Genomic DNA, 24,602 nt, shown 5'->3' on the forward strand with positions numbered 1-24,602 from the left:
GCCTGGGATGAAGGTATTTCACACGAAGGCGCCACACATTCTCCCACCCCAGCTACAGCCCCTAGCCAAATTCCAGTGACAGCGTGAAATAGATGTCCACTAACTGTCACAGTTCAATAAATGTCACAAGTTCAACAATTCCATCTGACCCAATAATAATACCAGGTCGCCCAGGCTGTGAGAATGGCCTGTGTGACCTGGTATTTTAATTTTTTCAATCTATATTGATGCAGGTGATGGCATATGCTACCTCTCACTGATTGCTCACGATGGTCAGAGGGCAAATTAAAGAGGCTTGGCAGCTGTGGCTGCTGGGGTGGAGGAGGGCGGTGGAATGGCTTGACCTTTGGCTACCTGACCCACAAGGTCTGGGGGTACCACATGCTTGGTCACGCTGAGGCTGGGGAGCTTACACACTGTTTTAGCAGGACTGGTAAGGACGCAGTGGGAAACCCCTTCTGTGGCCACGAAAGACAGACAGGGTTGACGGGGGGCATTGGAAAGGCCCAAGGACCGGGCCGTAGCCCTGCTGTGCTTGAAGTGCCCCAGCACGGAGTCTGCCTTGTCTCCGAAGAGACGGGAGGCATCAAAGGGCATGTCCATAAGCAAAGCTTGGACATTGCCTGCGAGGCCAGTTGCCCTCAGCCAGGTGTTGGGCCATAAGGCCACTGATGAAGAAGCCACTCTGCCTAGCGAGTTGGATGTGTCCAGGCCACAACATATTGTGAACTTAACTGTGTCTCTCCCATCAGCCATAGCTTGGGAGTGTATGGCCTGGGACTCCTCCAGGGCCACAGGCAGCACCTGCGCAACCAAATCTGAAAAGGAATGGTATTCATGGCCCAGAAGGCATGCAGTGTTCACAGATCACAATGCCAGACTGGCAGAAGAAATAATTTTCTTCCCAAGGTGTCCAGCCTTTTAAATTCCCTATCCGGTTGGCTGGTAGGGAGTACACCAGGAAGTGGAGGCTAGGACCACCAAGCTCTCGGGGGAGGGATGTTGGGTGAGGAAAGAGGGGTCCCCCTGGGGCGGGGTGATGCCACAAGCAATTGTTTTGTTCACAAGAGCCCCTCTGCAAGGCTTAAACCAGGCCATGAGCAGGACATCAGTATGGGTTTCATTAAACGGGAGATGGATTTGGTTGTTATGTTGTCAGTTGCCGTGCCATATTTGTTTGTGCCAGTAAAATAGCTGAAGTCTGTATAACTTAAAGTGCTGTAAGCATTGGGCCTACGGTGCGGGAGATGCTCCGGAGAGGACTGTTCGCCCTGGAACATCTTGAACATTGCGCTCAAGAACGATGTTAGTTCTGGACCCGGGATTGTAAACTTGGGGTAGGCTAGCATAGAAAACTGTTGTGGGCCAGTGGGGCATCGATGGAACTAGGTCGGAGGGAAGCTAAAGTGCTGACGGTCAGCTCTGACAGTGCTGCTGATGTCATATCTTTCGAGGGGATAATGACCAAATCCAGCTCCAAGAAAGAGTCTCTAGAGTTGTAGGGATTTACTAGCAGGAGAAGCCCCTACTTCTTCATCTTCCTGTGTTAGTGGGATTCCTCCCTTATTTTGACAATAGCGAAGAAGGGGACTTAGATCTCGATCTAGATTGACATTGGACTCAGAGGTCTTCACAGGCTCAAGCACTGAACAGCTTGGACTCCCTTTCTATTATCATTTTGGGAAGCAAGATAAAGCAGGAGTCACATGCCCTCATGTCATGGTCTGACGCCAGACACCAGAAACAGATATGGGGGGGGGGTCTGTAATAGACATTTACCCATCACAATCCCTGCCAGGTTTGAACCCTGAATGTTTAGGGGGAGTCATTCTTAAGCACTGTACTAAACTCTTCATGAAAAATGTTGTCAAAAATTTTCTCAAAGAGGAAAGTGAGCTCTGGTTCTGCAATGTGAATGTAGAAAAAAGGGAGGTCAGGTTGCTCAGGTGAGTGTTTTATGGCTCCAGGAAAAGTCACAAAATCATATATTTATTGCCAAGAAAGACCCAGCACCCTCTACCGGCGAGGAAGGGCAATTGAAGAGCTTCTGAATCCGTTTAGCACCTGGGATATTTGAAAAGTGAGAAATCAGCAGGTAGAAGTCTCCATAAGACGTTGGTTATATACGTAGGAAATGAGTATTTGACACAAAAAGAATATTCTTCTTCCACAAAAGTTAGCCCCCACCTGTCAATTTACAACATTTTGCCACTCTTCTAGATGTTGAGTGATACAACCTCAATTGGAGTCAAGCGGCAAGAGGGGGGACACAAAAGAGACATTGTCTTGAGTTGGGCCATAGCTGTCCAGATGAGTTTGGTGGCTGTTTTGATTGGCAGATTTGGACCTGGATCCTCACCTCTGATGGCATGGCTACCTTTGTTGGTATTGTTGCCATTGGTAAAGGTTGTTACAACCAACAAGAGAAAGGAACTTCCCAGCCTTTGTTAATAAACTTTTTAAGTTGATATACACCAGACACCTTCAGGGGTTACATTTCTGTTTTCATTCAGAGCATTTTCTCCTCAGTATGCTGATTAGGGTATTGTGAGAGAATTGCATGTTTAATTTTCTTAACTAGGCATCAGGATTTAATGTTGTGAGATGGGACCATGAAAACCGCCTCAGAGAGATTCCTTGGCAAAAAGCCAGATATAGCAAATTATGATTAATCCATACCAACACTTATCACTTGGATAGAAAGAAGGATGGCTTGCTGCATAGCCTCATGAAATTCCCACTTTTACTCTTCACAGAGCTTATGCACAAACATCTCTAATGACTCACTAGGGATCTATTCTACCTCCTTAAAAAGAGCTGTAGCACTAGCAGCTTTGAGAGCTGTGGAAGCAGTGGAGCAGACCTTCTTCCCACAGAACCCATTCTCTTCTTCCCGCTCTCAAAAGGGGCTGATGTCCCCAGTGCTGTATGCCTCATCTAAACTGTAGAAACAAATTAATCTGGTCTTGGATTAATATGCACGGATGCTGTGTCCTCTTCATGGGACAGTTGCAGGAGTGGGGAATTTCTGTTCTGCCATTTCCAAGAGCCCTGCCACTCAGGGTAAGAGAGGCCTCGTCAGGGTAAGAGAGGCCTCGGTGTGGCTCTGTGCTGCAGAGTTTCCATGATAACTGATTCTGCCACAGGAGGGGATTTCAATGCTTTTCTCGTCACTCCCTCATGTAAAGCAATGATATCATCTAATGGTGAAATCATAGTTGGTGAACCCTTCATGCATATGGCGGTGTTAAGAAGAACTACCGTCACAACCATTTGACAATGTGTCAGGAGATGGAGAAAGAGTTGTTTTGCAACTATGCTTTTGTGGTGGATGATCTTTTTCCAGATCATGAGGAGACTGCTGAGGAAGGTGTGGTGCTTCTACTGGCCTAAGATCCCTTGGTACTGGAGAAGGAGAACTTTACCAATCCATGGATATTGATGTTAGCCTCAATGCGATTACCTTTAGTGTTGTGAGGGATTGAAGTTTGGGTGGCCTTAATGGAATCTGAAGAGGATCCTCTCTATGTACCATAAAAGGCAGCGGTCCTCAAAATATTGGTGTACCTCCAGAAGTCGGAAATAAGTGTAACATTTTCTTTGGTAATATTTCCCTTCAACAAACAATGAGTTAATGTCAAAAACTTCGATGCCCATCTACAGTGACCTCGAACGATCATTCGATGTTGAATGCCACGAGACGAAGGATGCCTTGAAGGCAAGTAGTGCTACATCAAACACGATATCGATGTCAGGTGGAAGTAATGTTTCAATGTCAATGAACTCCCAGATACTCAGCATCATGATGTTTCATTGTTTACATCCATCTGGATCCCTCATTTGATTGTGAATAGGTTGGACTCATACTGTTGACTTCAAAACCGTTGACTCTGATTGGGGATACCAATGTCAATGGTGGCTTGACAGATGTGGACTTCCTCTCCTTGGAGATAACCTAGAACTAACAACTGTGACTCTGTGGAAGCAAATGCTTCTCTGGAGGCCTAGCAGCTTCTGCCATAATGTCTTCCAGTTTATACTTTAGGCTAATTACCTCTTTGTCTTTGAGGATCCTCTTAGACATTTTGGCATAAGACTAACAGCACTTAGCGGAATGAAACAATAGGAGGAAAGGTGCACAGACCAGATGGGGTCCAGATGTAGCTCTCTACCTTCAACATAAAGGGCATCTGACAAATATTAAAGCATTCATACTGTGAAATTGGCTTAAAAGACTTATGAAAGTCTTAAGTTGTTTTTCTGGCTCTACAAGACAGGAAATTAAGAATGTTTTTTTGAAGAATTCTGTCAAAAAAGGAGAACATTGGTTAAAACACACACACAAACAGTGTTCCAATGTGCCACTCTGAAGAGCCAGAAAAAAGAAGAGGTTCTGAGAGACAAATGCCGGTACACAGCCAGCCGCGGTCGGTAGTGGGAGTACCTGCCGTGCGGTGACGTGCGGAGGGGGAGGGGCAGGATGGGGGGTAGTAATCTATGGATTACGGAGGTTTACAGATAAGTAAACATATAAATAAATAAGACGAATTTCATTACATGCACTGCATCGCATTTGGGGATGCAGTGCACGCAACGAAATTCGTTTTATTTATTTATACGTTTACTTACCTGTAAAGCTCCCTAATCCATAGATTACTACCCCCCACCCTGCCCTTCCCCCTCCCCACGTCACCGCCCGGCAGGTACTCCCACTACTGACCGCGGCTGTACAAAGCACTGCGAGATTGGAAGGCTCTAAACTTCTCAAAGGCCTAAGGTTCTTATCTAACTCTTTGAATACTAACCCTATCAGGCATCTTTTTTTTCTCATTTTGTTACACATTTAGGCAGCAGTTTAGGCTTTCTGCGCTGCAATGTAATTTAGAAAAATAGTATTTGGTACAGTGAAATTTAATGAAAAAATGGCCTATGATAGGACTTAGAGCGTGCTCCCTAACGTTGACTACGCTATTTTTTGGCATCTGAGCAAGGAATTATTCTAACATTTATGTCCAGCAATGGAGATCATATGACGCAAAAACAGGTTGCAACTGGAAACAATGAAACATTTTATCTGGTGAAGTTTGACTGCACAGGCATAATGCTGATTCTAATTTGCATTATGTTTCCTTACCTTACACATACTGATCACATTCTCTCATCTCTATTTTTTCACACATTTAAATTTGCATGGAGGTACGCCACAGAGTGTGCCACATAATGTTTTATAAACCAATCATTTAATCACACATTAACTGATAACTCTGCCAATTCGTATTTGCTAGGTACAGGAACAATAACTCCTTAACAACAGGAAATTCAACACTACTTCCCCACCAATCTTCAATAACAAACGTTGAACTCAGAGCACACCCAGGTAGCAATCCTTGGCAGCTGTAATCTTTTTTTGTACTGAGTGATATTACTAAATTCTCACTGACTGATGTTCAAATCTTTACTCACTAACTCAGTCGACAAAAGGACCTACACACCAATCTACATTTCATCTTTCAGTTTACTACCAAAATGAACACTTTCTCCTATTGAACAACTCATTCGTAGCTCTGCTGAAATACAAATCAGCCATTTACCCACGGTCACTAACCCTACAGTGTCAAGAAGGACATCGCACCAAAAAGAACTGATGGTTCTCCAGCCAATCCTCAGTCACAAACTGACCACTTAAGATTACTCACCTCTACAAAATACTCCCCACAGCCACTAGTTCATTGTAACCGATATCGCACCCAACAATTTTCTACAACAATATCCACCAATTGACCTTTTACTGAACGATTAAATGACATATTCTTCACCAGTAACAAAATATAATTTTTGTCTTTAAACATAAGATGGCAAACTTGTCATGCAAAAATTAAATACCGAAATGTTTTTCCCAAATATTTAGTAATACATTCCTTTGCCTGAACAATCCAGTGTCGTACTACTGTACCATAGTGTCAATTATCTAATAGAAGAACGTTTCCCCCACCAGATACCAAACACTTTTCCTCATAAATCCAAAACCAAACACCTTCTAACCACAGTCAATTACCAAATTATTTTAGTAAGCAATCCAAAACCAACGTCTTTCACCATCATTACATTACTAAAAATCTTCACTCACTGAAACATGAGATACACTTTCCAAACAATCAGAGCTCTTCACTTTTTAATTTCTACAGGCAAGACCAATTCACTTTCTTATGGAACGAATGGAGCAGTACCTTGCGCCTGCAGTTTGACCAGCTCATCGCTCAGAGTGTCGTAAGATTCCTCGAGTTGTCGCTTCTTTTGTTCCACGCTGTGCATATACTCAGTCAAGGACCTGATCTTTGCCTCATGCTAGGAGGAGGAGAAATCAAACAAATCAAACGCCAGAGGGTAAAGCATCAGTGAGTCAAAGTAGAAGCAGGCCATTGTTATTAAACAACCTACTATGAATTAACATCGGAATATGCAACTCATGCCACATAGAAGCAAAACAAATTATTTTTCTTTATTTCTAGGCGTGGGGACAGATGCAGTGAGGGTACCGTTTTGAAGGTATGCAAGTGGTATAAATTAGTGGGACAAATTCACAACCTACAGGAAAATCCTGCGAAACGCAATATACAGCTACCTTCAAAAGTACCAGCAGTTCCTTTGCTAAAATCCAGACAAAATGCCCTACAAAAAATAGGAACTAATAATAGTTCTAACAAAAGTATAAGAAGATAGGAATACTCAGGAATTTACTTCATGGTTCCGCCGGAGCTTATCCTGATCAGATCAGATCAGTGAAAGCAGCAGCGCCATCCCACTAGGTGAGGCACCGATTTTATTCCTGTAGAATCTGAAGAGGTACTCTAAGTTAAAATGCATCCTTGCATTTACAAGGGTTAGGTTCTGGCTACAAACCCATGATAAAATGCTCTATTTGAAAATTAATGGTGGCAATCGGTGTTTTTCATGATGTTTCAGAAGGTGCTGGGAATTTACTGAAAGTGTAGGGTTGTCATAGGAAAACATGGGAGCCCTTATGTCCGACATCTTCCCCTTATCCAGCTTTACTCCAAAATTGCGTGCTTTTCACTTTTCATGAAAGCCAATGGAGCAAGCCGGCCTGGCAGACACACTGGTAAGAAAAACTCCCCACTGATATTGTTTTCATGTATTCGCTTAATGTGCTGCTGGAATTAGATAACATAAAAATATAAAATCAGCACAATTCATGTGTTTTCTGCAAGTGACTTATAGGATAAGACTGTGACATAACTTGGGGATTTTCTGAGCAGCTTCTCTGTAGGTATCAGCCCACCGTGCGGCCAAGCACAGAACCTAGGGACATATTATCAAGAACGGTGATACATTTATCGCCGGTTTAGCGGCAGAAAACTGCCGCTAAAGCGGCGATAATGGGCTTGATGATATGCCCTTGAGTATTCCAATAGAAGTCCATGTTCTGGTATGAACATGGGCTTCTATTGGAAATCTCTAGGGCATATTATCAAGCCCATTATCGCCCCTTTAGCGGAAGTTTTCTGCCGCTAAAGCGGCGATAATGTTATTGCCGTTCTTGATAATATGCCCCCCAAATCTAATGAAGGAAAAAAGTGACAGATGTTTCTTAACACGGCACCCAGAGACACCTTGATGGACGTTTTCCAAATGATAGGCCAGTTCGTTTAGAAAATGATCCCATTTCTAGCATATCCTGAAATAGCAAGAAAAATACTCGGTGGCCCCTTTAAAAGGTATTTTCACTTGCTCAAATATAAATTTTTACTCAGAAATTCCAAAAGTAAAGAGAAAGAAAATTACTTCAATTTCAAAACTGTATATGTACCCAGGGCTACAAATATTCTTTTTGGCTGGAAGTACCTCTCAAAAATGAGTTGACGTTCAAATGGTGGTTGGGTTCTTATCTTAGGGACTGCTACTGACCCGCCTGGCACCAATTATTCCTAATATTGACCTTGCTTGCCCCTGTGCTTGTTTTCTGTTTTTCTCCAGGGCGCAATGGTTGCTGTGCATACTCACATTACAGTTTTTGAGCAGTAGGATGTTGCTTGAAAAAGATGGCCGCTCGTACCTGGGAGATGAGGAGTTGGCAGGAGGACAGCTCGCGGCCGGTCACCTCCATCTTCCTATGGCACTCCACCTGAAGGTTCTCCAGCTGCCGGCAGCGCTTTACCACTGACTTCACTTCTGACTTGATTTTGCTGATGTAGAGTCGGGCTACGGTGAACTCTTCCTCAATGGCTCCACTAATCTCTACTGGCTAAACACAACACAAGAAGGAAACCAGTAACTTTGAGTAACTCATCATTGCTAGAAGGACTTGCTTGGGAAGCACATCAATTGTATATCACCTTTGCATCTGTCACCACAGACTTAGCCAGAATCTACATCACCAAGGAATATGCAGCTTTGGGGTTAATTCACAGTAAAAAGAGATCCATTTACCATGCCTTACAGTGTGAATAACCCTCTCACAGGGTTCTTATACATGAAGGACAAATGTAAAAAAAACATTTGTGTTGTGTAACATTGTTTGTGCATACAACAGAAGTGACGTCATAATGTCATGTAAAAAAATAAAAATATATCATACGTGTAATATAGCCCTATAGCCCGCCGTAGAGGGCTATACCGGCTATTAAAGGCCCTCTCCAGCGTTAAAGGCCCCGAGCCGAAGGCGAGGGCCTTTAACCCCTTTAGTGTTGCCGTCGGCCGTTGGACGTTGCGAGCACTACCTCCGTAGTGCTGCGCACGTCCAACGCGCGACGCGGCCCCACCCGTTTCTGAGAACTTTCAGCACTGGTGCTGAACGTTCGACGCATGAAACGGGTTAACAAGGGAGAGGGACTTTAATAGCCGGTATAGCCGAGCTACGAAAGGCTATAAGGCTATTAGAACATTCTGCCACTAGAGGGCAGAATGTTCTAACAAAAAATAACAAAGCCTTATGGGAGCGTGAGGGGATTGCAATCCCCTCAGGTTCCCTGAAGCCCTTGTTCACTGCCAGAGCTGTGAACAAAGAAACATTGGAATGTTGGAGCTCCAGGCTTATACCAGCCATTACAAGCCCGGAGCACTCCATTGTTTTCAATGGAGCTCCCAACATTCCAATGTTCTAATTATTATTAGAACATTGGAATGTTGAAAGCTCCATTGAAGACAATGGAGTAGATCTGGGGTTATAATGGCTGGTATAAAACTGGAGCTTCAACCATCCAATATTTGTCTTTCTGTTTTCCCCTTTTTAATTTAGAACATTCTACTCTTGTGGTTTCTGCACCCTACTACCATGTGGGCATGCTATCCTATTCTATTGAACCAGTTCAGCATATTAGTAGGAGCTTTATGGGGTCGCATGTATCCTGGATTGCATCAACTTCATAATTTGGCGGATTGACATGTAGAAAGAGTTCAAGCAGAACTCAAAGCAGTGGGAGTCAGCCAAAACCATGGTCCCTGGGCCCCATTAATATTGCGGCTCTACTGTGAGTTAGTATAATGTTAAGGAGGTGCATTCCTTGCAGGACTACTGGATTTACAACCCTACCTAGATTTTGTAGCCTTCTCCTAGCTAATCTCAGCCTGTTCTAACCAGGTTGTTTGGCACCTCCAAAGTGGTTTTAGCACGGGAAAGACGCAATAGACCAGGGTGCTGCACTCACTCAGGTGCCACCCTACTCCCTGCAGCGACTTGGAGCAGCTATTCACTGCACCTCTCAGCTTAACCTTAGAGAGTCATGTTACGGCCAACAACACAATTGTTCTGGATGGCTAACTTGGTGCATTGAGAATACATATCCTCCAGCAGTTAGTTTGGCCTACCAAGATTTTATATAGAAGCCTCAACTAGGCAGCTTTTGCTAACAGCTCTCTACATGTTTATCTGCAGGAAAAATGGAACATACAACCATTGGATTATGAAATGACATGTAAATTAGAAGAGCACTCACACACTTTTCCTGACTCCACAGACTGCGGTCAGTCACTGGGACAGGCACTTGCCTATCAGAGATAACAGTTACAGTAACGTAACACCAGGACATAGATAGGAGTTCATTCAGTGGTAACACTGGAGCAGGTCATTGACGGGACTAATGGGACACCAAGTAGTTTTTTCTTTAAAGAGCTGCCTTACGCTGCGTGACCTGACCTGCCTTTCCCTTTGGCTGCAGGATCTGGCAGCAGGTACTGTGACATCAGCACTCAACTGTAATAATTTATTACAATTGAGTTCTGAAGTCATTTTTTAATCGATGACTGAGTGCATCACAGGTCGCCTAATATAAACTAATTAGAGCTGTTTTTTTGTACAGGGATTGAAGAATCCCATATATTATAAATAAAAAAAGAAATACATTGCCATTGATAGGGAATTGCCCCATCTGAAGCAATCCAGGCCCTTGAGTCACAGCCTCAGAAAATCGTCATGGTATTGACATAATCAGTTGGATATTTTTAAGTAAATAGATCTTTAAGAGCTGTCTGACCAACTTGGAAATTAGTTCTTGCATTACAAACATTGAAGAGTAGTTCAACTTCCAAATCTTAGCCTTGCATTTAACGGCTGAAGGAACATTTCTTAAAAGCATGTTACTAGTTTCAGAATGGGTTCTAGGGCTTGTTTGCTTGTTGATAGTACAGCTTCATGCATGGCACCAACCATCTAGACACAGAATGTTTATGTAATGCTTGATCAAAATTTTCTTTCTCAAGCTGCACATAATTTCACTGTTTTCCAGAAAGAATAGAATAACTCGTTTGACATTTGCATGGATGAGATTGCTGAGATAGAGTGGAAGGATTCTGGAAGAATTCAGATAAGTTAACGGACTGATTAATGTGAGAATCAGAGATCCCTTTTAGGAATGAAGGACACATTATCAGTACCATGGTAAATGGATTACAAGGTAAAATCCCTGATGTTTAATAACTTTATCTTAGCCAGTGTACTGGACACAAATTAGGTAGGTATCCATGCCCGGTAACAAAGGTCATAATTATTAATGGGTTAAAAAAGAGCCAGTATTAGCTTCTATATTACCTTGCTAAGCTGCCTTGAAGGTCCTGGAATGCCATCTGATTGAATGTTTCTTTGCAGGCCCGCCAATACATCATATATAACAGTTATCTTGCAAAATATCTTCCAAGAAGGGAGTTTTCTACAGGTAGTGCTAGTGAAAGATATGCCTAACAGAAAAGTATGGGAACCCTGATTTTTCCAGGTGAATAATATTCAATGACACATTTCCTCTTGGCAGGATAGTGGACAATGGCCGTTAAAACAACACCTAATACAGAATCTCTTCCCATTGAGAAAGGAAGCCCCTGAAGAGGCCCAAAGAATGGCAGAACCAAACTAGAGTTAAAGTAGCCAAGTATTTCTTAATTAACTTTTCTCTCTTGGAAAGATGACCTGACATTGATGGCTACTTGAAGGTTGGAGCTATAGATAGATGTAGAAGGTGTGGGTACAGCTCTGTATCAACCAGTGGAGAGCAATAAAAGACCATTGTAGAGACATTGCCCCAAAAAGACAAGATCATTGGGCGTAGCAAGTGTATGGGTAGAAAAGCATGAAATCATGCCTGTACCAAGTGATTAAAAGAGTACTCCAGATACTATGCAATACTGCAAATGTTGGTTGTCATTATATGCTATCGAAGGCTATGTTACATGTCATATTGCTTTAAAAATCTGTCAATAAAAAGATTCTTAGTAAGAACAGAGTACTCTCAAAGGACCTCCTATGTGGAAGAATGGATACACAAAACCACAATTTGTGTTTGCTTCTGTGGTAAACAAATCTATGCCTGTCTTTCCCCCTCTGTCGAACAGATATTGCTATACATCTGGATGAAGTTTCTATTCATATTCTAGTGATAGTAATTTGTCCATTTAGTGCTTGTGGACACCATGGTAAACATCCTACTTTGCCATCCTCTCATTTGCATAGATCTCGTTGGTTGCCTATAATAACTCAAACAATTCTCTGCGTGTAGAGAGCAAAGCATTACTATCCTGACATACAAATCCTAATTTCATCCTACTGACATCCAATATAGGCTCTTCTAGAGGTCAGAGGACTTTCACTGTCAGATCTTTGTGTGGGCTTCTCAACCTCCAAAAGGCGTCCATGACCAGCTGTACCTTTTGAAAAGAGAAACTGAAATGGACAACTCTTTGCTATATTCTTCATCTTTGCCATACCGTCACCAAAGCCTCTTTTACAGTTGTCCATGTAAGATAAGACGTGAAATCCATGGAATTACAGCTCAAGATTTAAAGAACAATACATCACATTAACCATCCGCAACCCAGCTTCCTCTCCTAAAATCTGTTGGCTTTATGCTTGTCTTTGACAATGTACAGTGCTCAACTACCTTTTGGCTAGGTGGGTGCTATAGAGATATCATATGCATGCATCCATAAATACATAAAATGCATACTCTGGACTCAGATTTCTTTTTTATTAATCAATTTTCATTGTTTTCTTTATTTCTTTATGATATTCCAGGTTTAGCACACTGTAAGTATTCATACACCATAACCAGTCACTCTTATCCACAAGCCAGTCTTCAATCATTCTCCAGCCTATAATATGTCCACCACTTGTCCACCACTTGTCCCAAATCTTGGTATGCTTTTGTTAACACCCCCCTAGCTTGACAGCTAGGCTGCTCCATTTAAGCACACCGGTCCACCCCCACCCGTCATTTGGCCAGGGTGGGGGGGTTGATGGGATTTCCTTTTGCAGGCAATATCCCACTTGGCAACCACTATGGCCACCTCCACCATTGTCCGTTCACAACGGGGACCACCAAGGTCTTCCAGTGTGCCAAGCAATCCCAACTTGAGGGTACGATCCACCGATCTGTCCAGGATCTGAGATGGTTTATTTTCAATTCCTCGTAGTCTGGGATGTGGAGGGCAGAGCATATGAAAGAAATTTGACTCCACCTGATTGCAGCGGAAGCAGGTGGGCTAGAATAGTTTCCCGGAATGAAATAGGTGGTGTGTAAGTAATCTAGTTGGATTAGCCACATTATGGAAGAGATGGCTACTTCTTGGGGAGCCATCAGGGGATAGTGCTAATCTATATCTTCATGGGGACCCGTCAATACCTCCCATTTTTGTTTCAGGGTTAGGAAAACTTCAGTGGCATTAAGTACTAGAGTGTGGTATGTGTGGGATATTGCTTCATTTTCCAAGCGGCTGCCATGCCAAGTTTAGTTTCAAGAGGGCTGGAGTCAGGTAGCTCATTAGAGTCTCATAAGTGGTATAGTAGGGCATGGTGGAGCTGCAAGTATTTATGAAATTGTGTGCGGGAAAGGGAGAACTGTTGTTGTAGGTCCTGGAAACAGTATATATGACCTCCTTGTCAGATATCCCCTGTAACCCAATTCTGTCCCATTTCTTAAACCCCTCTAGTTGAGCATAGAGCACAGCTTACCCCATAGTGGGGTAAGCTGTGTGAGTGTCTTATCCTAACCCATAAAGTGCAGGCCTGCCCACCAGATCTTAATGACCCCAGCAGTCCCATCCAGGAGATGAGGGGGGGATGGGGTCATCATAGAGCAGTGCTAATATTGCGTCCAGACCTAAGCGTGAGAGCTCCAGTTGGTACGTTGGGTCATCCCTTCCCCAGGTCAACAACTTATTGCTTACCATCAATTGGGACTCCCAGTAATCCAGTTTGATGTCCGCCTTACCCAGCCCCCCTTTGTACACTTACTGTCTACATTTGTGCAGTGCTATGTGAGGTGGCCGACCTGCCGATAAAAGTTGTGAATCACGAAGGTTCGTTTCTGAAACCAGTGATTATGGATGTCAAATGGAAAATGGTGGAGAGTGTCCAGACTCTGATTTTAATTGGAATGGTAATACCCGGAATTGACAGAGCCTGTAAACCTCTGACAGGGATAAGAATGGATGCATCTTGTAGATCTAGAATAACCATGTAATAAGCTTGCTATAATGTAGAAACTTGTTCAGATGTCTTAAATCCAGGAAAGTTATATTTTCTTTTTGAACCCTTCTTTATCACCAAAAAATGCTAATTTTCTCTGCACTCATGGTAAAGCAGGTAGAATGTTGAAAGGAATATTCACAAATTGAAGGCTGTGATCATAAGACTTCATCTCAGGCATTCAGATATCTGTTATGCATTTTGAGCTTACTGTCAACGTCACAGTAAGTCACATTGACTACGCCAAGGACAATGCCCAAATAAAAAAATTATGTAAATAAAAACTTCTAGACCCAAATCCTAAATGGAAGAATAATGTACAACATGTGAGTCCATAAACATTTATGCTATAAAACATATGTTTCCTTAGAGAACCCCAACTCTGGAAGTTCAACATGTTTTTTCTGTGGAAGTGCTTCGTGGAGCACTCTTCACAGAATCATCAGTCTAACCAGGAAACATCCCATTTTGAGGGGTAATATTATTCCTCTCTAGAAGGTATAGGGCAAACCTCCTTTATCTGTCTGTAAGAGTCTTTGAAGAAAACGTCTTTCATATGTTGCATCCTGAGTCCTTGGGGTGTAGGCAAAAAAATGCATTGTAAGTGGGGATATTCAACATAGATCTTTCTTTGTCCACAAGAGGAGCACGTTTTGAGACGTGATCTCTTCTTCTTATTGGCCATGATGGCAATTGAAAATTCCTCCAATGGGCCAATAAAGAGTTTTAAAAAGCCAAAAACTATTTACAGTGTAATGGAGTTAAACTGACTGTAGTTCTTGGAAGACTAAGAAGTTGTTGAAAATCCACTGAAATGTTTAGCTAGAAGCAAAATACCACAGCTCTATCCATGGACTCCCTCACATATGACGTGTAGTAGAAATCTGTGCTTTGGTGTACTGCAGGGACAGTAGCGAGCAAAGCTCTTCAACCTCATTAGCTGATATTTGGAGTGTTTTAAATGAGGAAGATGTGCTCCTAAACAAACTATGATGTTGGGTCTGTGCCCATTTTAGCCCTGTTCACTGCTATTTAAAATGTACTGGGGCTTCCCAGGAAGATGATGGGGAGTGATTAAAGCATGTGAATCTATGAAAGATGATAGACCTGATTCACAAAGGGCCTCTGCACTAATGGCGGAGGCTTTGCAGTCATGTGGGAGTCTCCGGCATTCGGGACGGAATCTCGGCAATGAAAATTCTCATTGCAAAGATTCCGCACCAAGTGCAGAGACTACCCCATAACTGCGGGGCATCCGCCAAGAGTGCAGAGGTCCTTTGTGAATCAAGCCCAGAGTGTTGAAGAAATTTATATACAAGCTTAGATGATAAATGCATTATTGGCAGCACTTAAAGTCATAGTCAGTAGTTACATGCATACTATCTTGTCAATGGATTTTCCTCATCACAAACATTACATTTTTCAGGATGCAAGAAGTGTTTGGAGCTACAACGTTTTAGTCAGCAGGTGAAAAAAATAAAGAATGAAAGTGTTGCTAACCATGCCTAACCAAGTTGCTGCCATTCTGGGCTGCAGTAAGAGACGGAAGAGTGGTTACGGAGCAGTGTTGATTGGTCTGACATTTGACTGCCTATACTTAAGCACTATGGTATTTTTGAGACAACGGTCTCTTGGGAAATCTCTTGTATCCATATAAACCATTCCACCTTCAAAGTCCTGCATGGACATACTGCAATGTTCATGACCTTAAATGTGAGGACTTAGCTTACACATGTCTGACTTTGTCCAAACACTACTAGTCTTTCAGAGACATTGGCCTGTTGAGAAATCTTGTTTCTCTGTAAACCATTTTAACTATCGAACATCAACAGGGTTCCCTGGATGAAGGCAATACCTCGGTTCTGATCCTCCTTGACCTGAGCGCCACATGATTCAACACAGTGTGGCATCAGATTCTTCTGCGACACCTATAGGAGATAGGGTCAGAGGGACTGCTTTAAACTGGTTTTTATCATTTTTAGCTGAGAGATCCTTTCAAGGGATCTCTCCTCCCTACAGCTCTCGGATGCACTCCTTGCGTCAGGGGGTGCCACAGGGATCAGCTCTGAGCCCCACCTTATTCAATATCTGCATTCAACCTCAAGCGCCTGTTGCTAAGAGTAGGGCCTCTCTTTGGTCTCCTATGCTGACGAAACTCAGCTTGTGATGTCTCTATCTAATGACTCTGACCAACACCTGACCAAGTTTCAAGATGATCTGGTGGCCATCGCAGATTGGATGGCGACCAACTGCTTACAGCTGAACACAAACAAATTGGAGATGCTTCCCCTGGGTAGAAACACCCACTGATGGAGCGAGTGCTGGTGGCATGCCATGCTAGGGGCCCCCCATTGCCCAAGAAGACCGTAAAAAATCTGGGTGTCTGGGGCGACTTTGCTCTGACCCAGACACCCAAAGTCAGTGGCTGATGTCTGTTTCAGGCTGCTACGTGGACTCAAGCCATTACTTGGGTCCTTCGACATCCATACCTGCCAGGTCATCACCCAGTCCACTATAATTCAGAGACTGGATTATTGCAATTCTCTGTATTTGGGCGCCAACAAAGCAGGGTTCTATCGCCTACAGAGGGCACAAAATACTGCTCCTCGGATGCTCTCCGCCCTTCCTAAATACTGCACAGCTTCCAACCTCCTACGAAAGCTCCACTGGGTTCGGTGGAGAAGCCAATCCACTTCAAGGTACTGTGCATCTACCGCAGAATTTTGCACGCTCAAGCTCACAACATTTTAACTAATCTTCTTACTACTTACATTCCTAATCGCTTGCTGCGCTTCTCATACCAACACTTAGCAAGTGTACCCCATGTCAAAAGAGCATGGGCCGAAGGCCGTTCATTCCGTGCCCTTGCCCCCACTTTCTGGAATGCCCTCCCTGGTACTATCAGAAGAATCCAAAACCATAGGGCCTTACGGAAGGCAATAAAGAACTGTCTCTTTCCAAGATAAGTCCACCAACTCAGTCCTGACACCTTTTCTTTTCTCTCCCTTGATCTTTTAGAATAAGCCCTGGGACGCCCCATTGCTGGGACAGCCATGCGCTTTACAAACCACGTAACACAACATAACTGCGATCACATAACACTTTCCTTGCTTGAACATCTGTGGTTTCTTGATGAAATATAAACTGTGTAGTCTCAGTGTTTCTAGAGATCCGTTTTAAAAAAACTACTTATTTTCCCAAATGTTTAGGATACTCTGGTAGTAGACAGAAGGAAGGAATGAGATTGTTTGCTTTGCCTTGATTCCTTTTCTATGTCTGGTTTGTGTTGGTGCTACATATATAGCAGAGCTATCCAGAAGAAAGGTTGAGCTACTGTTGGTATATATTTCTTGGAAGTTGTGGGGCTCTGTGTTATTAATTTGGTCAATGAACAGTGTTTGCCCTCCTACTGATCTTGCAGTATTTCTCCATGCTTTCATTCTTTCAAATGCCCCTTACACTTGTTTTCAGTCAATGTACAGACAGTGTGGTCCTCATTCTAAGTGAAGGGTTACATTTTAATTTGTGTACAAGCAAAAGTTTGTATAGGGATCAGAATTATGAGTTGTGTGATAATTGTCACACACCAGCAGTTTTCCCCTGATAAATTCCAGCAGGTCAAACTTGCTGAAATTTAGAGGGAAAGAGGGCAGTAATTAAGGCAAAACATGGGGAATTTGGTGTGTTAAATATTGATTCCATATATAATGCCTCATTTTAAATTTTTTGAAAACACGAAATAGGAGATATTTACCACACATGTAATAACCTCACCCTGGGGCAATGTGGTAAATACCCAACCCTATTCCACCTACCCAGGGGTAATCTCGTAAATACCGAACCCTATTCCACCCGCCCTGGGGCAATGTAGTAAATACACAACCTTATTCCACCCAACTTGCAACGAGTGCCATATTGTTGTGAAAAAACGTAGGGCCCTTTTGGAGTTTGGTGGTTGAAATATTGCAGCATAAATGTAGTGGCTATCTCGTCCACTGTATTACAAGTGCCATAGGCTATAATTCACTTGTGTTACAGTTATTGGAATATCCTCACCGTTTGTGATGTAGCATCCCACCTGACAAACTCTAATTAAGACACTTAAGCTTTTAATCAAGTTTGGAAACTAGATACTCAGCCCGTTCAACAAGCACGTAACTTAGGTTTTGTGTTGGATGATCAACTCTCTATGAAACATCAAGCCATTATGGTGGCTGCGACCTGCTTTGGCATCCTTAAATGGCTCAGGAAAATTTTATGGATGTTGCCAGTCTCCACCAAAAGAACTGTTGTCCAAGCTCTTGTCATCTCTCACTTGGACTATGGCAACGTCCTTTTCCTGGGAGCCAACAAGGATGTCATACACAAGTTGCAGGTTGTACAAAATGCTGCAGCCCGCCTACTTTGCCATATTCCGAAATCTAGCTCTATTGCTCTCTCTTTATGAGACCTTCATTGGCTTAAGGTTGAAAGCTGCATTAAATTTAAGGCCTTAACCTACATGTTTAAAATCAAAACCGGCAAGGCCCCTGAATATCTAAATACCATTGTCCATCAATATGTTCCTGCTCGTTCTCTTCGTTCATCCACTCAATCGCGGTTCACGGTGCCTAGGCACAGACCGTCTCGCATGGGCGGTAGATCCTTTTCCTGCCTGGGCCCTACTTTGTGGAATTCCCTTCCCTTATCACTTAAACAAGAGACTACCTTTACTCATTTTCGTAGGGCATTGAAGACTTGGCTTTTTAATTAATAAAGCTCCCCCTTTTTGGTACTTCAGGCGGCGCCGGGAAACCCTTGGGTAGCTGTGCGCCTTATATATTTAATAATAATAATACACACGCGGATGAAAGAACTGAAGTAATATGGTTGAAATCGGACTCAGCTAATTAAATGACTGAGCACTTCTTGGTATGAGATAAAGTTATCTGATTCAACTTTTGTGCACCTTGTCTCAATTTGTTGTTTTATCGCCGCATAAAATTGCTGCACATTTAACTGTGTTTGGTTTACAGTGGGTGGCACAATTACAAAATTAAGATCCAGATGAGCACTTAGAAATGCTTGATCTTGAAAGAGGTCTTGAGGCATTGCAGCTACTTCTTGCATGAAAAAGTCTCTAGACAATAATGAAACACTCATCACTGGAACATTTTTCAATGTCATGTGATTGATCGATGCTGCAGGACCCTTTGCAGTCTTCCTAATGGCTATATTTTATGTGTAATTATGCCCTATTAGTCAAGTTTTTAATGGGTGTCTGTATGAGCGCTGCCAGGTTAGATTTCTTATTACAATTGAACTTGAATTTATAGGTGATCAGATGGATTTTATTTATGAATTGTACCAGAAAACGTTTGTGAAGCTGCCTTCTCATGTCCTTGCCGTTAAAGCACCTTGAGTAGTGGCACTTTCCTGCATTTTTAAGTTTTCACTTTTGTTTATCAATCACGGGTGTCTGGACAAAGCAGAACGAGAAGTAACTAGAGAAAACCCCCTACACCTGAGAAGTGCCTGTAGGGGGAAGTCCCTCTTGCTTGTGTCTTCTGGGTACTTGTAGCTAAAAATGTAACTTTTAGAAAGAAAAATGTTAAGACCACAAAAACGAACACAGACTGAGAGATGGGATACAGTTCAGATAAAATTAGCTTATGGACAAAGTGCTTCCCAGCCAATTATTAACTGTGGAAAACAGAACCTATGTTGGCGTCATCTTTCAGGGGCATCAAGTTAAGTTGGCAGTTTGATCCATTTTGACACAGAGTGGCAGCTAACATATTTACAACCAACAGTTTTTGATGATACGTAAATAACACTATCAACTCCTTGAAAGAAGCATGCAAATCTGAGGACACTGCACACAGTCCCGATCTGCAGTGGATGGAGGCTGTGGATCATGCACGCGGAGGCACGGGAGTAGTTGAAACGTGTTGCGACTAAAGGCAAAGATATCTGATACGTATGAGGAAATGTCAGCAGGGAAATATCCTCCTCAGAAGTTTTAAAAAGAAGAAGCTGGACTTGGTGAAACTTAGAATTTAAGGTTCAAAGGAAAGGGGATCATCAATTAGCACCCCTAGATTTTCTACCAGATGGACAGGAGAAGGTCCCATAGGCAATGGCCTAATCTTATTGGACTTTTTAGCCGCAGAACCAAGGACAACCAGTTGCAAGAGAAGAGCTCTCTGGCAAATCCGATCACAAAATTCAGTCTCACCAAGAGCCCTGTTGGCACCAGATCAGGCTTAGGTAGTGATCAAGAGATCCTGACCAGGCCTGCGCATTAGTTATTGGTCGTGGCACAAGGCAGTACCAGACATCCGCACACCTCCTACTATCGGTGTAACTGTGGGCAATGACACTATGCTGGCTGATCAGCCATAATGTAAGAAGCCTAATAAGAGGCTCTTCTCTGTAAACACAGACTCGACAGGTGACAGCTGGCATAGAAGTATTCTTTAAGCCGCTTCTATGCTCCTGAATGTATCTTAACATAGATGTCTTGGAGGCTGTATCACATCAAGTGCGGGTTCCTGTCCCAGATAAGCCACATTGTTAATAGGAAAGGACTTGGTCTCAAGAGTACTGTGATAAAACTAAAACTAAAGAAGAGAAAATGATACTTAACCAGTTACTGAAGTTCTCCAGTATTTGGGTAATTCATGGATTTATATTCATGCTTTTGAAAAGGAACTCCAAGCCGTGTTACCTGGGTGAATGATACCTTGGTACCCTGTAATTCATCTGAGTAGTATGCTAACCCTTCGGCGCTATAAGTGTCACTGTGCTTCTGGTGGAGAGAGCGGTCTTTCTGCCAAGTAGAAGTTTGTTACCTTTTGGAAAATACAGTTTCATAAATGGTACTATTCATTTTGTGCCATAAATAACTAAGTAGGACAGAACTCTAAATAACTGCGACGTGCTCTCTTCAAATAAGGCATGCGCTACTCCTTCTTAACTGGTGTGCAAAGATTCTGGACAAAAACAGCAAGGAACATCAAGTGGTTAATTTGAAAGTCTAGTGGAATCCCAAAAATGGATTTAAGGTGCATTTAGAACACCACCTTGCGATGAAAAAAACTGTGGACGGTTCTTCTGAGAATAAAACTTGGATTTTAGTATCTCACCGATTATACAAGAGCTACTCACAAGACTTTATTTCAGGACTGATAATTAATGTCACATTTATGCAACTGCTCAAGAGAGGACAGTACAGTATAATCCTCCCACCTAGGTATAGGACTGCACACTGAGGTCAAACCTCTCATCATCGTTTTAAAAAAGTGTTTTAAAATAGGGAGGATTAACAAGGAGTGTTCTGCAGATTTCTTCTTGTATCAGGTGGTAACCGATAAATAGACCCGGATCAGACAGCTGCAGACCTGATTCTGACACTTACAAGAGCTATGTTATTAGGTGGTGTGGTAGTGCTGTTGTGAGGTTAATGGGGTCTGTGCACAAACGCTCCCATTTTTACATGTTCAGATTAAAGTTGAAATCTTTTTTGACAATAGCTTTTAGCACATTTTGTTTGCGCGCTTGCTTGCAATAATGTACTCAGAAAGTGTTTTTCTAATAAATACATTTCTTCATAGGAACATTTTCATACCATGGTAGATTTTGTCCAAGAACCAAGTACGCTGCACAAACTGCCTGTGCATAGTACGGCCTGTTTGGAGACAGCTCTGAATTGATAGAATCAAAAAAGATTTCCGATCTGAACTCAGGCACTGTGCAAATGAGTCCAGTGTAGCCCAAGGTGCAGACAACTTCCACTTTTGTCACTTGGTTCCAACTATAAAAACAGTACTAGTAACTGTTGGTATCTTGGGGTTTTCTTTTCTGCTCGAGGGTCTTGGGCACCCAACATTGTGCACCGTCGAACCAAAGTGTCTATGGCCACTAGTTCCCTATGCAGCTTCCCACAACCAGCAGGGAGTGGTTCACTTGCCCCCCTTATTACAAATATATAAATCACAATACATCCCTGTTACTATGTATGGGGCAAATCGATGGGGTTCCTCGCAATGCGAGGCGATCCAGCTGGATGAGAATAGATTTTGTAGGAAACTCCTGTCAGTCCCCATTTCATCATTGCATTTTATGTCATCAAGAACTTGGGCTTCCCTATTTAATAGATTGGATTAAAGCCAGGCCTGCATTATTGTGGCTTGCAATCTGGAAGAGCGCAGAGGCTGCCTTATTGAAAGACATTATATAGGACTGGCTTTCCTTTGATAGAGAACTTCACATCCCTTGGCTGGCTTATGTTAAGTCCGAATACTGTGAGATTGGAATGCATTCTGCCTTTTCGGAACTACTAACTTGTAATAGCCTAAGCAAAATTGATGTAGGATGAGCAATTTATAACTCTGAGTACACTCGACGACTAAGGGAAGCGGAAGGGAAAATCAATGTTGTTGCCTACTTAAATCTGATTTCATAAGACAGTTCCACCGGGCCGTTGGGAATGTTCCTTATTAATCCGTTTCAGATCAGACACAATAATCAGTTATATTTCCAACTGGTTTTCACTCAGAATCTTGATGTGAGGCCCTAGCCCTGCAATGATGTATCAGCCTAATCAATATTACATTTTACATTATTTTTCAAATTTTATGTAAGGTACCCCACCAGTTTGATGAAGCTGTTTTGCACATTGGGACCTTTTTTAGGTCAGCTGTACGAACCCACAGTTTTATGTGTGTTAATCTCATTGCCAGTTTTGCCATTTGGCACTTGCTTTTACTCATTTTATCTTGTATTGTATTCTCTTATTTTATGGATTGTATGTTTTAATCTCTGTCCTACATGATGCTTTTAAGGATGCTGCTGCATCCGAATAAAATTTTTAATTGATTGGGTCCAGTTTTCATGATATAAACTACCCAAGACTTTGTTTGGCAGTGGGGCATTTGTATGGATTGTCGTCATCACCTGTGCCTGAATTTTAGCCCAGCTGAATCTCATCACTATCTTGAGTGGAACGGTGGCCTATTTTACAACAGGCTGACTTCGGGATGAAACACGCACACAGGTCAAGGGGAAGTTAGACCACTCCATGGCAACTGACAGAACCACATTCTCTCTCTATGCTCTCTAGGATAGGTAGTGCTAGGTAGGAGTACAATTATATGTAGTCATATAATCATTGTAATAATTATATTGGTTGAATTATTTATCTTTTTCACCATTCTTGAACGCTGGTTACAATGCTCTGTTTCCTTCTTCTAATCATTGCAGCGCACATATTTTGTGAAGGAATCCAATTGCTTCAAAAACATTTGATATGCCAATTTGAGTATTTTTCGTGTCTCCCTTTGGGGATGCCTGAGTTAACAACAAAAGGGTAGAACTGTTTCCACAATTTCCTAGGGGGAATCAGGGTTGTCATCTTTCGAGGTTGCAGATACCATCAGGTACCCATATAGGTTTACAGGTCCAGGTGGCGCACTGTGAGGTAGCCAGGAACCAGGTCAACATATTCTGATGGTATGAGTGGACGTAGTCCCCATAGGTTTGACGCTTATGTTGCCCGAACGCTGAGTCATACTAAATGAATAGGAACCATATAACAGTGCCTTGTATTGGTAGTCCTTCACAAACAAACCTATCCACCATCTTCTGTTTGAGTCTGAGCTAGAGAAGAAAAGCATAACATGTGGTATGCATGAGACCAGCTCCCAAAAAGTTAACTCCTACAGTGCAAGTTTGTTCCAGATGCTGCACTCATAGCTGGGAGATCCCATTAGGCTAGAAGAAGAAGTCTTAAAAGCCACTCAGTATTGTAGTCACTTTGGTGAGTAATGTGTGCCATTCCACCACAGCTTTTTTTTAACTACTGAGAATTAGTATCCCTTGCCTACTTCCTCCTCACATTTTACTACCAGTTCAGGAATCATTTATTTACCGAGAGACTGCTCCCCAATAATATATGTAGCACTCTCCGTGCTACCAAATCCACCTACAGAGACACTGCCCTAATATTTTACTCACACTAGTTACATTTTCATACGGATGGACCATACCTTTTCTCGTACAGTGTTATAAAATAGTGAGATCTGTGGACTAAACTGTATAATGTGGTGGGAAACCTCATTCATTTATTAATTCAAATAACAAAATTAAAGGAATTATAATGTGAGCATGCCTCTTTAGCTCTTGTGTGGTGAAAGAGCAGCATTGGGTTTTAGCTCTCTCCTCTTTATTTGCTTGTAAGAACCAGCCTAAAATTCCATGTTGTTTGACCCTCACTCACCAGTTTAAATTCTCCATTGCCCACGATCATGCTGAACTCACTCAGATCCTTCATCAAGCCATTCAGGACCTCAGCTATGCGCTTCCGCTGGTGGCTGCTGAACTCCTGCATACGATGCAGCTCAGATTCCAAAGACAGCATTGTGGCCTGTAAAAGCAGAATAGCAAAAGAATAACATGCTAAATTGTTCTGAATTGCATAAATACCCAAAAGAAGTCAACCATATGACCCAGGTACCATGCTGTTTTCGGCTTGGGTTGTTGTTAGAACAGCTCTAAATACTGCTCCGCGACTTATACCAATTGCAATGCAATACATTTAAGGAATTTGTGATCAATGTATCCATCTTCTAGAACCATCATTAAAGCAAAAGAA

General features: G+C 42.5%; 1 protein-coding gene across 1 annotated transcript in view; it reads right to left on the reverse strand.

The window, feature by feature from the left end:
* The window catches only part of KIF5A (kinesin family member 5A), a 662,879-nt gene that overhangs the window by 168,375 nt on the left and 469,902 nt on the right, over positions 1–24,602 (reverse strand). Inside the window, exons 15-17 of the mRNA XM_078688970.1 lie at positions 24,228–24,374; positions 8,075–8,263; positions 6,228–6,345 (exon numbers count right to left, since the gene is read on the reverse strand). Of these exons, the coding sequence (XP_078545096.1) occupies positions 6,228–6,345; positions 8,075–8,263; positions 24,228–24,374 (454 nt within the window). The remainder of the gene's footprint in view (positions 1–6,227; positions 6,346–8,074; positions 8,264–24,227; positions 24,375–24,602) is intronic.

This window comes from Lissotriton helveticus, chromosome 1_1 (genome assembly GCF_964261635.1).
Source record: "Lissotriton helveticus chromosome 1_1, aLisHel1.1, whole genome shotgun sequence".
In the NCBI taxonomy this organism is placed as follows: domain Eukaryota; kingdom Metazoa; phylum Chordata; class Amphibia; order Caudata; family Salamandridae; genus Lissotriton; species Lissotriton helveticus.